The 14,346-nt window shown below is 37.4% G+C and overlaps 1 protein-coding gene across 1 annotated transcript; it reads right to left on the minus strand.

The window, feature by feature from the left end:
* Positions 1–9,709: 9,709 nt before the first annotated feature.
* On the minus strand, positions 9,710–14,136 carry LOC149037167 (adenosine receptor A3-like). The gene is made up of 3 exons (XM_089187468.1): positions 13,673–14,136; positions 12,136–12,237; positions 9,710–11,617 (listed from the first exon to the last, which is right to left on the minus strand). Exons 1-3 carry the CDS (start codon positions 13,822–13,824, stop codon positions 10,573–10,575), a joined length of 1,299 nt encoding a protein of 432 aa, XP_089043594.1. The 5' UTR covers positions 13,825–14,136; the 3' UTR covers positions 9,710–10,572.
* Positions 14,137–14,346: the final 210 nt, after the last annotated feature.

Below are 14,346 nucleotides of genomic sequence, written 5' to 3' on the forward strand. Positions count from 1 at the left end.
GGCCAGTGTGATCGCAACCGTAAGAACTGTCCTCTTGAACCACTCCTCCTTCGAGAACCAGAAGTATATTGATATTGGAAAGATTGCAACAGATGCTATGATTTTGTACTTGATCACACGTCTGACAGTGATGATTGAATTGTATCGTAGATGTAGTACTAGTGCCAGGTATCGATCGAAACTTATTTCAGTTATGCACGCGAAGGACATGGAAGCAAGGGCGGTACCCACGGCGAAAATTAAGACGTTGGATATGCAGGACAAGTGATAATTATGGGATGCCGCACCAAAGGATCGAATGACAACCAACGGTTGAACGAAGACACCGATTGCAAAATCAGATAGCGCTAGTATAAACAGGAACACTGAAGATGGTGTGTGCAAGGAAGGTCTCTCTTTTATGGCCCACAGAACGAAAAAGTTCGCCATTGTTGCAACGGGGATTGATAGAATGTTGACAACGTTATGTAACATAGACACAGGAAGATTTTCCATTGAATTACTTCCATCAAATTCAACTAGGCAGTTATTGGTCTCAGTGAAAGTGCTAAAATTAGTAGGAAATGTTAAGTTGTTTGTTCGTTCCTTCATATCTCCCACTCGTAAGAGAAGATGCCTATCAAAGGATGATTTCTGAGAAAAAGAAACGAAAGAAAGAGTGAATCACGGTCAGTGCAGAAGTCAATTCTTAAACATCAACTAGTGACCGTGCAGTCAATATGTAACTTCTCATATTTTCAACACACTCATTATCCACCAAGTACTGTACCGAAGGAAAGACAAACCTATCCGTAAAGAAGTGTTTTCTTGTTTAAGAATCCATAAGACAATTAAGCTCCAGAGTAAGTGGTTTTAATATGTGGTGGTTTGAATATGCAGTGCTATTCTTTAAAGAATTTTTTAAATTCAATTTTCAAACCGTGCGTTCAATTCTCTTAATTTATGACAGAGAAATGTAGGGAAATCATTGAGAAAATTTTGGAAGTAGCCAGGACATTAAACTACCTTGTGCTCTCCTATTTTATGTAATTTTTTTTGGAAATATTTTACTTGCAGTTGTCTTTGTAATTACCTTAATAAGGTGTTTGTGTGGGGTCCAAACCATATCGCAACAACACTTGTTCAAAATGAAAAATGTTTTAAAAAAAACAAGTTGTCATTTTAGTTTTAGTTTTAAAAAACTGAGTCAGTATTGACAATACTTTATTTTGCGTTTGGATCTATAATTTGGTATTTTTTTTGCAGTTTCTTTGCAGACCTTCATCTCTAAAACGACGTTTGCCTGTTGCCGATTTGGTGAAATCGAGAGAGGATCAGAAGTTTTCATAAAATCCCTCTTACATTCAAGCAGACTTGAGAACTTAAATTCCTACTGCCAAGAGAGCCGAGCAGTGAAACAGCCGACAAATATCTGCTAAAACATTTAGTAAAATGTTACTCACGTACTTCTTGACTGAGTCAAGATTCCTTTTTCCCTGCAATTGACTAACCTGTAAAACTCAGATCCACCTTTTTAAAATGGTTATTTTCATCGCAACAAAAACTATCACTTTCTTTTAGCAAAAAGTTCACCTTACCTAATACTTTTTAGTACAATAGTTCAGTCTGTGGGGTCAGTTTTCCCAGCTTACATTGAACTTGCCTCATAGTGCGGTTTTAATTAAAATTCCTTTTTGACCCCAGGACCGGATAAAAAACTTTAAATTGATAAGGTTTTGTTGCTATTCGACCGATGATTTGTACAAAAGGATTACATGGAACTCGCCTGAACAAATTAAAACGTAATTGATACAACAGATACGAAAGTATAATGACCAAAGGTTTTCGTTGTTTTACTTGCTGTAACGAGATCAATGCGAATCAACAGGCGAGTCAAAGACGAACATTTTTAATCGACCAAAACAAGGAATATCCAAGGACGTCTGAGTGCTGCGGACACGCGGTGATGAATCATGTTATTACGTAATTACTTGTTATGCTAAGGTAGATGATTGGCTGAAATCAAACTGGTGATCGGAGGGCACTGCCGAGACACGTGCAGAATAGGATAACGCAATATCTCTACACTTGCAAAAGTACTTTTCAAAGAAAAAGTTAATCCCTGAAATTACACTGAACGTCTGTCATCTTTTTTAATCACTTTTGGTTCATGATGCCCAAAGTAAATAAGAAAAAATATAACAAAGAGAATATTATGGGGAACCAGCGGGATCGCAGTGTCGAAACAAGTAAATCAACCACCGCCTTTTCTTTTAGTTCTTTTTTTGCATAGTGTTGAACTCTTTTATTGGATCTTTTAGCTCTTTGCACCCTAATGTCAAAATGTATATTCTCCATACTGTTTTCTTAACATTTCCAAGGTGCTGACAAGAAGAATTTGTTGAACAATCAAGAGGTTCTTTAGTTAGTAATCAGTTTCTTTATTCTCGTGACCTTTATGTTTGATACAGGGGCGACGTTGTAAGGAGAAATTAGATGCTAGTCACTCTTAGAAGTCAAAGGGTTAATATAGCGGGCCATCCGGTCATAAGTTTAATGTGTCACCCTCTATTGATAAAAGTTATTAATTACCCACTTTACTAAATCTTATACCTTTCCTAAAGTGACTAAGAGACTGGATGATATTCAGCCAAAAAAGGAAGATTTCTCTCTACTTTTGTTCCTTTCAGAGGAATAATCCCTGAGGATTATATCTATGTATTCACATGACTTTCATCATTCTGCACTATTGATAATAGCTTGTGTACTTTTACTGCAAACACATGATGCGTTCAGTGTGACGCTGCTTCTTGTATGCAAGCACTGTCATTGTGTTTATCTATCGATCTATCTATCTATCTATCTATCGATCTATCTATCTATCTATCTATCTATCTATCTATCAATATATATATATATATATATGGTCTTACCTATGGCTTACCATGGTCTTACCTATGGCTATATGGTCTTACCTCCATCCTAGCATCAGCACTGCACTGATGAGGCCCAGAAGGCCGAAACAGTACTGTCTGCAGTTAGTTATATATATATATATATATATATATATATGTATATATATATGTACATATAAATGAATGTGGGGGTAGAGTCTACCTCGCATAAAGTGCTCAATGCTGTGGTAGCAGAGCTAAGTATACATAAGTTAAAGAATTAAAGAGGACGCATCGATTCTCTGTGACTCTGAGTTTCGCGCCTAAGTGCTCGTCACACAGCAGAAAGTTATGTCTGACGAGCTTAGGCGCGAAACTCAGAGTCATAGAGAATCGATGCGTCCTCTTTAATTCTTTAAGTTATGTACATATATATATATCGCAGTTTCCCCTCAGTGAGTACTTCGACTGAGTTTTCCAATAAGAAAATCGCTTTGCGATAGACCGGAGAGCCAAACATGCGCCGCTACCATTCAGTTATGGGTAAATTTCACGTGCATGGGCTCCTTGAATGCACTATTGTCATTTGGTGTTGCAAGATACTTCCAGTTATCAGGTAAGAACCGGTTTGACTGGTTCAACGTGCACAGCATTGTGCGGTAGACCGCTGACTCTAGATGTGCGTCGCAATTTCCAGATCGCAAACCGTCTGATTTCTGTAATCTTCCAACAATAAAACAGTGGATTGAATGAAGAATTCCACAGCACCACCATACTTGAGGCAAAAATAACATCCCCGCTTACGTCCTCGAAGAAATTCGCTAACGTAAAACTAATTGTGCATGGCAAATAACTTAATACCATTAGACCAAGCACATAAAGAATTGCAAGGACAGATTTCCTGTACTTGGAGAGGTTATTCTCTGAAAATCCGTGAATCCTCTTTGCTAAGTTGTTTTGATCCTGTAACTGCTTTTTATGTCGCCGCAAAATCATAAAAATCCAGCAATAACAGAAGGCAATCGCAAATATGCCAAAAATGAATAAGAAAAGTAAAATGAAGAGAGAAGCAGTTCTGATCCAGTCGATCCTCAAAAACCAATAACATAATACAACTGGAAAGGAAACAATAAAAACTGCGATGTTAAACTTGATCACGCGGCTTATAGTAATGATAACGGCGTATCGTAGATGTAAAACAAGAGCTAGATAGCGATCAACAGTTACAGCAGCGATGGCCATGAACGAGTAAATCGCAAGGTAAGTACCGACTGGGTACAGCATAGCGCCGGTCGTACAAAACAGAGAGAGATTGTGTGTCAAAGCGGCCAAAAGGTGTGCGGCACATAAGGGTTGGACGTAAATACCGACCACAAAGTCTGATAATGCCAGGCTGAAGAGAAATACAGCGGATGGTGTATGCAGTGAAGGTGTCCCTTTAATGGCCCACATGACCAAAAAGTTGGCTGTTGTGGCGATAAAGCTTGAGATGAAATTCAACACAGCCACTGCAATGGTTGGAGCCATTTTGACATTTTTCTCCGGAAAATTACCGGGAAATGTAATAGGGCAGTTGATTAAAGGGGTAGTACTGAAGTTGCTCGATAAATTCATTGCTTCTCTCAAGATCCAGTGGAAGAAAACTTATATCAAGCTGCGTGGAATAAGAATCAAATTACAGATTGTTAGCACGACTTATTTCGAATTCAAATTCGAAACTCTTTTGTGCTAAAGTGCTATGCCTATGATAACTGACCAAATATGTGATTAAGTCCTAAATGTGATTAGTTTTGGCCCTGAGTGCCACAATTTTCTTCCGTGAACAATTTTCCTTTTAAATAGTCTTAATTTCGAGAGATATTAAAGTTAAAAGTAAAAAAAAATATTGAGGAGCTCTTTTGACAGGGGTATGGATTGAAGGAAAAGGATACGAACTGTAATGAAAAGCATATCTTGTGTGTGACACACAAGAAGAAGCATTTTGCTAATAACAGTCACCAGCCAAAGGCCCTAAAATGGAACTTTTTATCGTCAACCGTCAAACATACCTCCCCTCTCACTGAAACCTTCAAATCGGGGTTCTGTTTTATACATATAACAATCATGAGGCTGAAAAATATATTTTGATACATTGGAGTCGTTTCCCAGTTTGTAGGGGCTTAGTGTTTTAAGCAGCTCACCTGATAGTGAGGGAGTTGTATGAGACCAAACTCTTTCCGCAAATTTCGGCTGCCAATCCTATTGAGTCTTGGAATGGAACTTGATAACCTCTCGCCGTTAAACTACACTAAGTAGAAAAATGCATGCTGCCTTTACATCTTTATAGACATAAACACGCAAAAATTAATCAATAAAAGATCACCTGCCTCTGAGGCAATTATGTATGTTATAAGATTGAAAGAAAAACTTTGATGCTGTGCTTTTAATTAAAAGTTTAGCGCTACTGAAAGTTATAAAATCACACAAACGTTTTCCTGTGGTTGATAAATGAGGAGCTATATCAAATGTAAACTCAAAACAAGCCTTGAAAATTAATTATTTTTTAAAAAATATTCACTTAAAAAAGCCTCTTGGAGTCGTTCACGTCAAAAGTCTCCTGAGGTTGGGGGGGAATCTGAGGATTAACCGTTTATTTGTTGCAATTTTAACATTTGATGGTTAATAATTTTTAGTGCCTTCTTACGACCTTTAACGGTTGACGGTTATTAGGAAGATATCAGTTTTTCCTTTTTAATACGAGTAAATAATTCAGACTTTTCAATTTTCTGAATCAGTTAAGTGAAGTGTAATTCTGAGACGTCACTGAATAATTGATTATTATTGTAGTTTTAAGCAAACCTTGGTTTGTGATGCTATAGGTGTAAACAACACTACTAGTATCAAGCAGAATGCATGCGGAACACGATATATGAACCTAGTGCTTAGCTCTTTGTTGAGTCTCTGTGGCTTAGTAGTACAGCGTCCAGAAGCGCGATTTCCGAAGGTCTCCGGTTCAATTCCTCGTGGAGAATTAATTTAAAGGTCATGAAAAATAAAGGAAATGATCACCAATGAAGGAAGCTCTCTATTGTCAAAAAAATTCTCCTTTTCAGTACTTTGGGAAATGCAGAGAGAACCGTATGGAAAATATGAATAACAATATCAAGGTGTATATGGCTAAAACCTGGCAGGTGAAATGTTGTTTCTGGTTATAGTACATAATTATACATCTTCGAGGGGATCTAAAATTCTTTTAATAAAAGCACACAAAAGCATCTTAGAATAAAGCAATTTCCAATTTATGATATATGTTGAAAATCAGCGCGGCAACACGTTTATGAAAAGTTTTGTTATCTCACCGACAAAGAACGACAAAAAGATATGTGCTAATTTTTAAAAGTATTTTGAAGTCATAGAGAAGCATGTTTTGAAACAAGGGAGAGAATTCTCATTTAATTTTTTTTTTCATGTCCCCACAAACATACAATTGGAGCTTTTATTTCTTATTTGACCGTGTGATTTGCTGACTCACAAGTTAAGTTCCAGTCAGGTTAAATCCACACAAAAGCGCCTCCACTGCAATTTTTTGTTTGGTTTCGGTCTTATATACACCATTATCATCAGGTGAACGCGAAAATAGATCAGTGTTTTATTTTTTTTATTTGGAAACTTTACACTTTTGCTCCACGAAAACTAAACGCGACTAGTCTAAAAGTCCGGTTGAAAGCTGAAAAATTTTCTCGTTTCAGAATATATTACTGGCATTTCTAGTTTTGTCATTGTAGCTCTGGATGTAAAAATAAGTAAGAAGATGGTTGGATATCTTAACGATGCCAAACGGCCTAGGAAAAAAAAAAAAGGAGAATTCGTTTCGGAATATATTACTGGTAACACTAGTTTTTTCAGTGTACCTCTACATGTAAAATACCTGAGAAGAAGTTTGGATATCTTATATCGATGCCAAACAGCCTGGGAAAAAAAGAGAAGAGTTCGGTTTCCTGATGATAGAAGCTCATATCAGGAATACACGTAATGAAACTCTGAGATGGGTGCCCTGTATACAGGTGCTTCACAAGTAAATTTTTATGTATTCAATTTTATTTAGATTTGGATAAATTCTCTCTATCAGACACTATTATGACGATGAATGCAACTGGAAACACAACCTCTTCATCGACACACTTCCTTGCGACATTTGCTGGAGATACATCGGGAAGATATGTTAACACTGCTTTGCCCTCTGCGTCCAGTGTAGTGACCGTCTTGTCCAGCTTTATCGCCATATCAGGCAACTGTTAAGTGATGTAGGCCAAAAAGGTGTAAACCTCGTTACAGGCGCCGTCTTCAGTTTTTCTTTTCTTGCAATGTCAGACCTCTTGGTGGGACTTTTCGTCCAACCTTTCTGTGCAGTGTACTTCATCAGCAATATGACTGCTAATCCTTCCTTATATTGTTCCCTGAGCTTTAATTTGCCCCCTTTGAGTATCTTTCATTCTTTTATTTTGTTTATAGCCATTTCAATCATAAGTGTGGATCGATACCTCGCTTTCTCTTTACATCTGCGAGATCCTCCATTGTGACAAACAGTCGGGTGATCTTTCTTTCCTTTACGTGGTTTATAGCCTTTTCAACCATAAGCGTGGATCGATACCTCGCTCTCTCTTTACATCTGCGATGAAACTATTGATCAAGTCGAATATTGTATCATTTTTAGTCTCATTTGTGTTAGCCGTTTACTTATATAGTTCTCAAAAGATGACTGTTTTAGGAAATCTATGATAATTCTAGCTTTCATTGTAACATTTGTAGGTATCATAGCCATTTCATTTTGTTATCGTCGGGTTTTCGCAATATTGTGGCGATAAAAACGCCAGATTGGGAGGCAAAGTCTGAACAACGTGAGAGGAACAGACGGATTATCCGACAGAAGTACTTCCAAATACAGAAAATCTGTGTTCGCCATTCTATAAGTGCTTGGCGCAGTGATACTAAGTTTTCTACCTTGTGCTCTATATTTTGAGATCGTGTTTGTCTTTGGATCACTGATAAGCAAGAACATCCCTCTCCTTTCGATATATCCACTGGTTTACTGTTGGAGAATGCCGAATATTCGGCGCTTTGCGATTTCGAAATAACAGTGAACTAACAGGGTCAGCGGTTTACCACACGGGGTTGTGAGTCTTAGACGAGTCGAACCACGCAATAATGATAACCTAGTGTACTTTGCGACACATTCAATGAGTCATAATCACGTGATCAGTAGCTCGTCTCGTTTCTCTCATGCATTAGAACAGAGAAATAAATGGTGAAAAGAATTGTCAATTCAATTTTCAAAGCGTGCGTTCGATTCTCTTAACTTATGACAGGGAAATGTAGGGAAATCATTGAAAAAAATTTTGGAAGTAGCCAGGACATTAAACTACCTTGTCCTCTCCTATTTTATGTAATTTTTTTTGGAAATATTTTACTTGCAGTTGTCTTTGTAATTACCTTAATAAGGTGTTTGTGTGGGGTCCAAACCATATCGTAACAACATTTGTTCAAAATGAAAAATGTTTTTAAAAAAACAAGTTGTCATTTTAGTTTTAGTTTTAAAAAACTGAGTCAGTATTGACAATACTTTTTTTTGCGTTTGGATCTATAATTTGGTATTTTTTTTTTGCAGTTTCTTTGCAGACCTTCATCTCTAAAACGACGTTTGCCTGTTGCCGATTTGGTAAAATCGAGAGAGAATCAGAAGTTTTCATAAAATCCCTCTTACATTCAAGCAGACTTGAGAACTTAAATTCTTACTGCCAAGAGAGCCGAGCAGTGAAACAGCCGACAAATATCTGCTAAAACATTTAGTAAAATGTCACTCACGTACCTCAGTGCTGAGTTAAGATTCCTTTTTCCCTGCAATTGACTAACCTGTAAAACTCAGATCCACCTTTTTAAAATGGTTATTTTCATCGCAAAAAAAACTATCACTTTCTTTAAGCAAAAAGTTCACCTTACCTAATTCCTCTTTAGTTCAATAGTTCAGTCTGTGGGGTCAGTTTTCCCAGCTTACATTGAACTTGCTTCATAGTGCGGTTTTAATTAAAATTCCTTTTTGACCCCAGGACCGGATAAAAAACTTTAAATTGATAAGGTTTTGTTGCTATTCGACCGATGTTTTGTACAAAAGGATTGCATGGAAATCGCTTGAACAAATTAAAACGTAATTGATACAACAGATACGAAAGTATAATGACCAAAGGTTTTCGTTGTTTTACTTGCTGTAACGAGATCAATGCGAATCAACAGGCGAGACAAAGACCAACATTTTTAATCGACCAAAACAAGGAATATCCAAGGACGTCCGAGTGCTGCGGACACGCGGTGCTGAATCATGTTATTACATAACTACTTGTTCATGCTAAGGTAGATGATTGGCTGAAATCAAACTGGTGATCGGAGGGCACTGCCGAGACACGTGCAGAATAGGATAACGCAATATCTCTACACTTGTAAAAGTACTTTTCAAAGAAAAAGTTAATCCCTAAAATTACACTGAACGTCTGTCATCTCTTTTAATCACTTTTCGTTCATGATGCCCAAAGTAAATAAAAAACAAATATAACAAGGATAATATCATAGGAAACCAGTGGGATCGCAGTGTCGAAACAAGTAAATCAACCACCGCCTTTTCTTTTAGTTCTGCTATCGAAAAGAAAAATTTATTTTTGCATAGTGTTGAACTCTTTTATTGGATCTTTTAGCTCTTTACACCCTAATGTCAAAATGTATATTCTCCATACAGTTTTCTTAACATTTCCAAGGTGCTGACAAGAAGAATTTGTTGAACAATTAAGAGGTTCTTTAGTTAGTAATCAGTTTCTTTATTCTCGTGACCTTTATGTTTGATACAGGGGTGATATTGTAAGGAGAAATTAGACGCTAGTCACTCTTAGAAGTCAAAGGGTTAATATAGAGGGCCATCCGTTCATAAGTTTAATGTGTCACCCTCTATTGATAAAAGTTATTAATTACCTACTTTACTAAATCGTATACCTTCCCTAAAGTGACTAAGAGACTGGATGATATTCAACCAAAAAGGGAAGAGTTCTCTTTACTTTTGTTCCTTTCAGAGGAATAATCCCTGAGGATTATATCTATGTATTCACATGACTTTCATCATTCTGCACTATTGATGATAGCTTGTGTACTTTTACTACAAATACATGATGCGTTCAGTGTGACGCTGCTTCTTGTATGCAAGCACTGTCATTGTGTTTATCTGTCTATAGATATTTATATATATGTACATATAAATGGATGTGGGGGTAGAGTCTACCTTGGCATAAAGTGCTCAATGCTGTGGTAGCAGAGCTAAGCATACATAAGTTAAAGAATTAAAGAGGACGGATAGATTCTCTGTGACTCTGAGTTTCGCGCCTAAGCGCTCGTCACACAGCAGAAAGTTCTGTCTGATGAGCTTAGGTACGAAACTCAGAGTCATAGAGAATCGATGCGTCCTCTTTAATTCTTTAAGTTATGTACATATATATTCATATATATATATATCGTAGTTTCCCCCCAGTGAGTACTTCGACTGAGTTTTCCAATAAGAAAATCGCTTTGCGATAGACCGGAGAGCCAAACATGCGCCGCTACCATTCAGTTAAGGGTAAATTTCACGTGCATGGGCTCCTTGAATGCACTATTGTCATTTGGTGTTGCAAGATACTTCCAGTTATCAGGTATGAACCGGTTTGACTGGTTCGACGTGCACAGCATTGTGCGGTAGACCGCTGACTCTAGATGTGCGTCGCAATTTCCAGATCGCAAACCGTCTGATTTCTGTAATTCTCCAACAATAAAACAGTGGATTGAATGAAGAATTCCACAGCACCACCATACCTGAGACAAGAAAAACCCCCCTGCTTACGTCCTTGTCGAAGAAATTCGCTAACGTAAAACCAATTGCGCTTGGCAAATAACTTAATACCATTACACCAAGCACATACAGAATTGCAAGGACAGATTTCCTGTACTTGGAGAGGTCATTCTCTGAAAATCCGTGAATCCTCTTTGCTAAGTTGTTTTGGTCCTGTAACTGCTTTTTATGTTGCCGCAAAATCATAAAAATCCGGCAATAACAGAAGGGAATCGCAAATGTGCAAAAAATGAATAAGAAAAGTACAATGAAGAGAGAAGCAGTTCTGATCCAGTCGATCCTCAAAAACCAATAACATAATACAACTGGAAAGGAAACAATAAAAACTGCAATGTTAAACTTGATCACGCGGCTGATAGTAATGATAGCGGCGTATCGTAGATGTAAAACAAGAGCGAGATAGCGATCAACAGTTACAGCAGCGATGGCCATGAACGAGTAAATCGCAAGGTAAGTACCGACTGGGTACAGCATAGCGCCGGTCGTACAAAACAGGGAGAGATTGTGAGTCAAAGCGGTCAAAAGGTGTGCGGCGCATAAGGGTTGGACGTAAATGCCGACTGCAAAGTCTGATAATGCCAGGGTGAAGAGAAATACAGCGGATGGTGCATGCAGTGAAGGTGTCTCTTTAATGGCCCACATGACCAAAAAGTTGGCTGTTGTGGCGATAAAGCTTGAGATGAAATTCAACACAGCCGCTGCAATGGTTGGAGCCATTTTGACATTTTTCTCCGGAAAATAACCGGGGTATGTAATAAGGCAGTCGATTAAAGGGGTAGTACTGAAGTTGTCCGATAAATTCATCGCTTCGCTCAAGATCCAGTGGAAGAAAAGGTATATCAAGCTGTATGGAATATGAGTCAAATTAAAGATTGTTAGCACGACTTTTTTCGAATTCAAATTCGAAACACGTTTGTGCTAAAGTACTCTACCTATGATAACTGACCAAAAATGTAATTAAGTCCTAAATGTGATTAGTTTTGGTCCTGAGTGCCACAATTTTCTTCCGTGAACAATTTTCCTTTTAATCAGTCTTAATTTCGAGATATATATAATTATATATAAATTGAGGAGCTCTTTTGACAGGGGAATGGATTGAAGGCGTATACGGACGGTAATGAAAAGCATATCTTGTGTAGGACACACAAGAAGAAACATTTTGCTAATAACAGTCACCAGCCAAAGGCCCTAAAGTGGAACTATTAAACGTCAACCGTCAAACATACCTCCCCTTTCACTGAAACCCTGAAATCGGAGTTCTGTTTTATACATTTAACAATCGTGAGGCTGAAAAATATATTTTGTTATGTCCGAGTCGTTTCCCAGTTTGTAGGGGCTTAGTGTTTTAATTAAGCAGCTTACCTGATAGCGAGGATGTTGTATGAGATCAAATCCTTTCCGCAAATTTCGGCTGCTAATCCTATTGACTCTTGGAATGGAACTTGACAACCTCTCGCCGTTAAACTACACCCAGGGGAAAAATGCATGCTGCATTTACATTTTTATAGACATAAACACGCAAAAATTAAATAATAAAAATCACCTGCCTCTGAGGCAATTATGTATTTTGTAAGATTGAAAGAAAAACTTTGAAAAATCTCCTGCATTGCTTTCCTAGTCTGTTATATTTCCTTGGATATCGAATAATATAATTTTTATGCTGGGCTTTTAACTGAAAGTTATGAAATAACACAAACGTTTTCCTGTAGTTGATAAATGAGGAGCTATATCAAAAGTAAACTCAGAACAAGTCTTGAAAATTAATTCTTTTTTTTTTTCTTTTTTCAAAAATCTTCACTTAAAAGGTATAAGTATAAAGGTCATGAAAATTAAGGAAATGATCACCAATTAGGGAAGTTCCTGATTGTCAAAATAATTCTCCTTCTCAGTACCTTGGGAAATGCAGAGAAAACAGTATGAAGAATATGAATAACAATATCAAGGTGTATATGGCTAAAACCTGGCAGGTGAAATGTTGTTTCTGGTTATAGTACGTGATTACACATCTTCGGGGGGATCTAAATTTTTTTTTACTAAAAGCACACAAAAGCATCTTAGAATAAAGCAATTTCCAATTTATGATATATGTTGAAAATCAACGTGGCAACACAATTATGAAAAGTTTTGTTATCTCACCCACTAAGAACGACGAAAAAAGATATGTGCTAATTTTTAAAAGTATTTTGAAGTCATAGAGAAGCATGTTTTGAAACAAGGGAGAGAATTCTCATTTAATTTTTTTTTCATGTCCCCAGAAACGTACAATTGGAGCTTGCTGAGCTCCAAGATTTGCTGAGCTCACAGGTTAAGTTTCCAATCAGGTTAAATCCACCCAAAAGCGCCTCCACTGCAATTTTTTGTTTGGTTTCGGTCTCATATACACCATTATCATCAGGTGAACGCGAAAATAGATCAGTGTTTTATTTTTTTTATTTGGAAACTTTACACTTTTGCTCCACGAAAACTAAACGCGACTAGTCTAAAAGTCCGGTTGAAAGCTGAAAAATTTTCTCGTTTCAGAATATATTACTGGCATTTCTAGTTTTGCCATTGTAGCCCTGGATGTAAAAATAAGGAAGAAGATGGTTGGATATCTCAACGATGCCAAACGGCCTAGGAAAAAAAAACCAGAGATTTCGTTTCAGAATATATTACTAGTAGCACTAGTTTTTTCAGTGTACCTCTACATGTAAAATACCTGAGAAGAAGTTTGGATATCTTATCGATGCCAAACAGCCTAGGAAAAAAAGAGAAGAGTTCGATTTCCTGATGATAGAAGCTCATATCAGGAATACACGTAATGAAACTCTGAGATGGGTGCCCTGTATACAGGTGCTTCACAAGTAAATTTTTATTTATTCAATTTTATTTAGATTTGGATAAATTCTCTCTATCGGACCTTATTATAACGATGAACGCAACTGGCAACACAACCTCTTCATCAACACACTGCCCTGTGACATTTGCTGGAGATGCATCAGGAAGATATGTTAACACTGCTTTGCCCTCTGCGTCCAGTGTAGTGACCATCTTGTCCGGCTTTATCGTCATATCAGGCAACTGTTTATTGATGTAGGCCAAAAAGGTGCAACCTCGTTACAGGCGCCGTTTTCAGTTTTACTATTCTTGCAATGTCAGACCTCTTGGTGGGACTTTTCGTCCAACCTTTCTGTGCAGTGTACTTCATCAGCAATATGACTGCTAATCCTTCCTTGTATTGTTCCCTGAGATTTAATTTGCCCCCTTTGAGTATCTTTCATTCCTTTATTTTGTTCATAGCCATTTTAATCATAAGTGTGGATCCATACCTCGTCTCTCTTTACATCTGCGAGATCCTCCATTGTGACAAACAGTCGGGTGATATTTCTTTCCTTTACGTCGTTTATAGCCATTTCAATCATAAGTGTGGATCCATACCTCGTCTCTCTTTATATCTGCGAGATCCTCCATTGTGACGAACAGTCGGGTGATATTTCTTTCCTTTACGTCGTTTATAGCCATTTCAACCATAAGTGTGGATCGATACCTCGCTTTCTCTTTACATCTGCGAGATCCTCAATTGTGACAAACATT

Source organism: Pocillopora damicornis, chromosome 11 (assembly GCF_964200805.1).
Source record: "Pocillopora damicornis chromosome 11, jaPocDami1.2, whole genome shotgun sequence".
NCBI lineage: Eukaryota > Metazoa > Cnidaria > Anthozoa > Scleractinia > Pocilloporidae > Pocillopora > Pocillopora damicornis.

What these genes read in the sequence shown, in the direction of transcription:
- LOC149037167 (XM_089187468.1), bottom strand. Translation starts at nt 13,824, where the DNA reads ATGACGATAAAGCCGGACAAGATGGTCACTACACTGGACGCAGAGGGC. An exon ending in GCGTTCATCGTTATAATAAG is followed by an intron (nt 12,238 to 13,672) that starts GTCCGATAGAGA and finishes CCCTGGGTGTAG; the next exon opens with TTTAACGGCGAGAGGTTGTC. An exon ending in TACAACATCCTCGCTATCAG is followed by an intron (nt 11,618 to 12,135) that starts GTAAGCTGCTTA and finishes TATTCCATACAG; the next exon opens with CTTGATATACCTTTTCTTCC.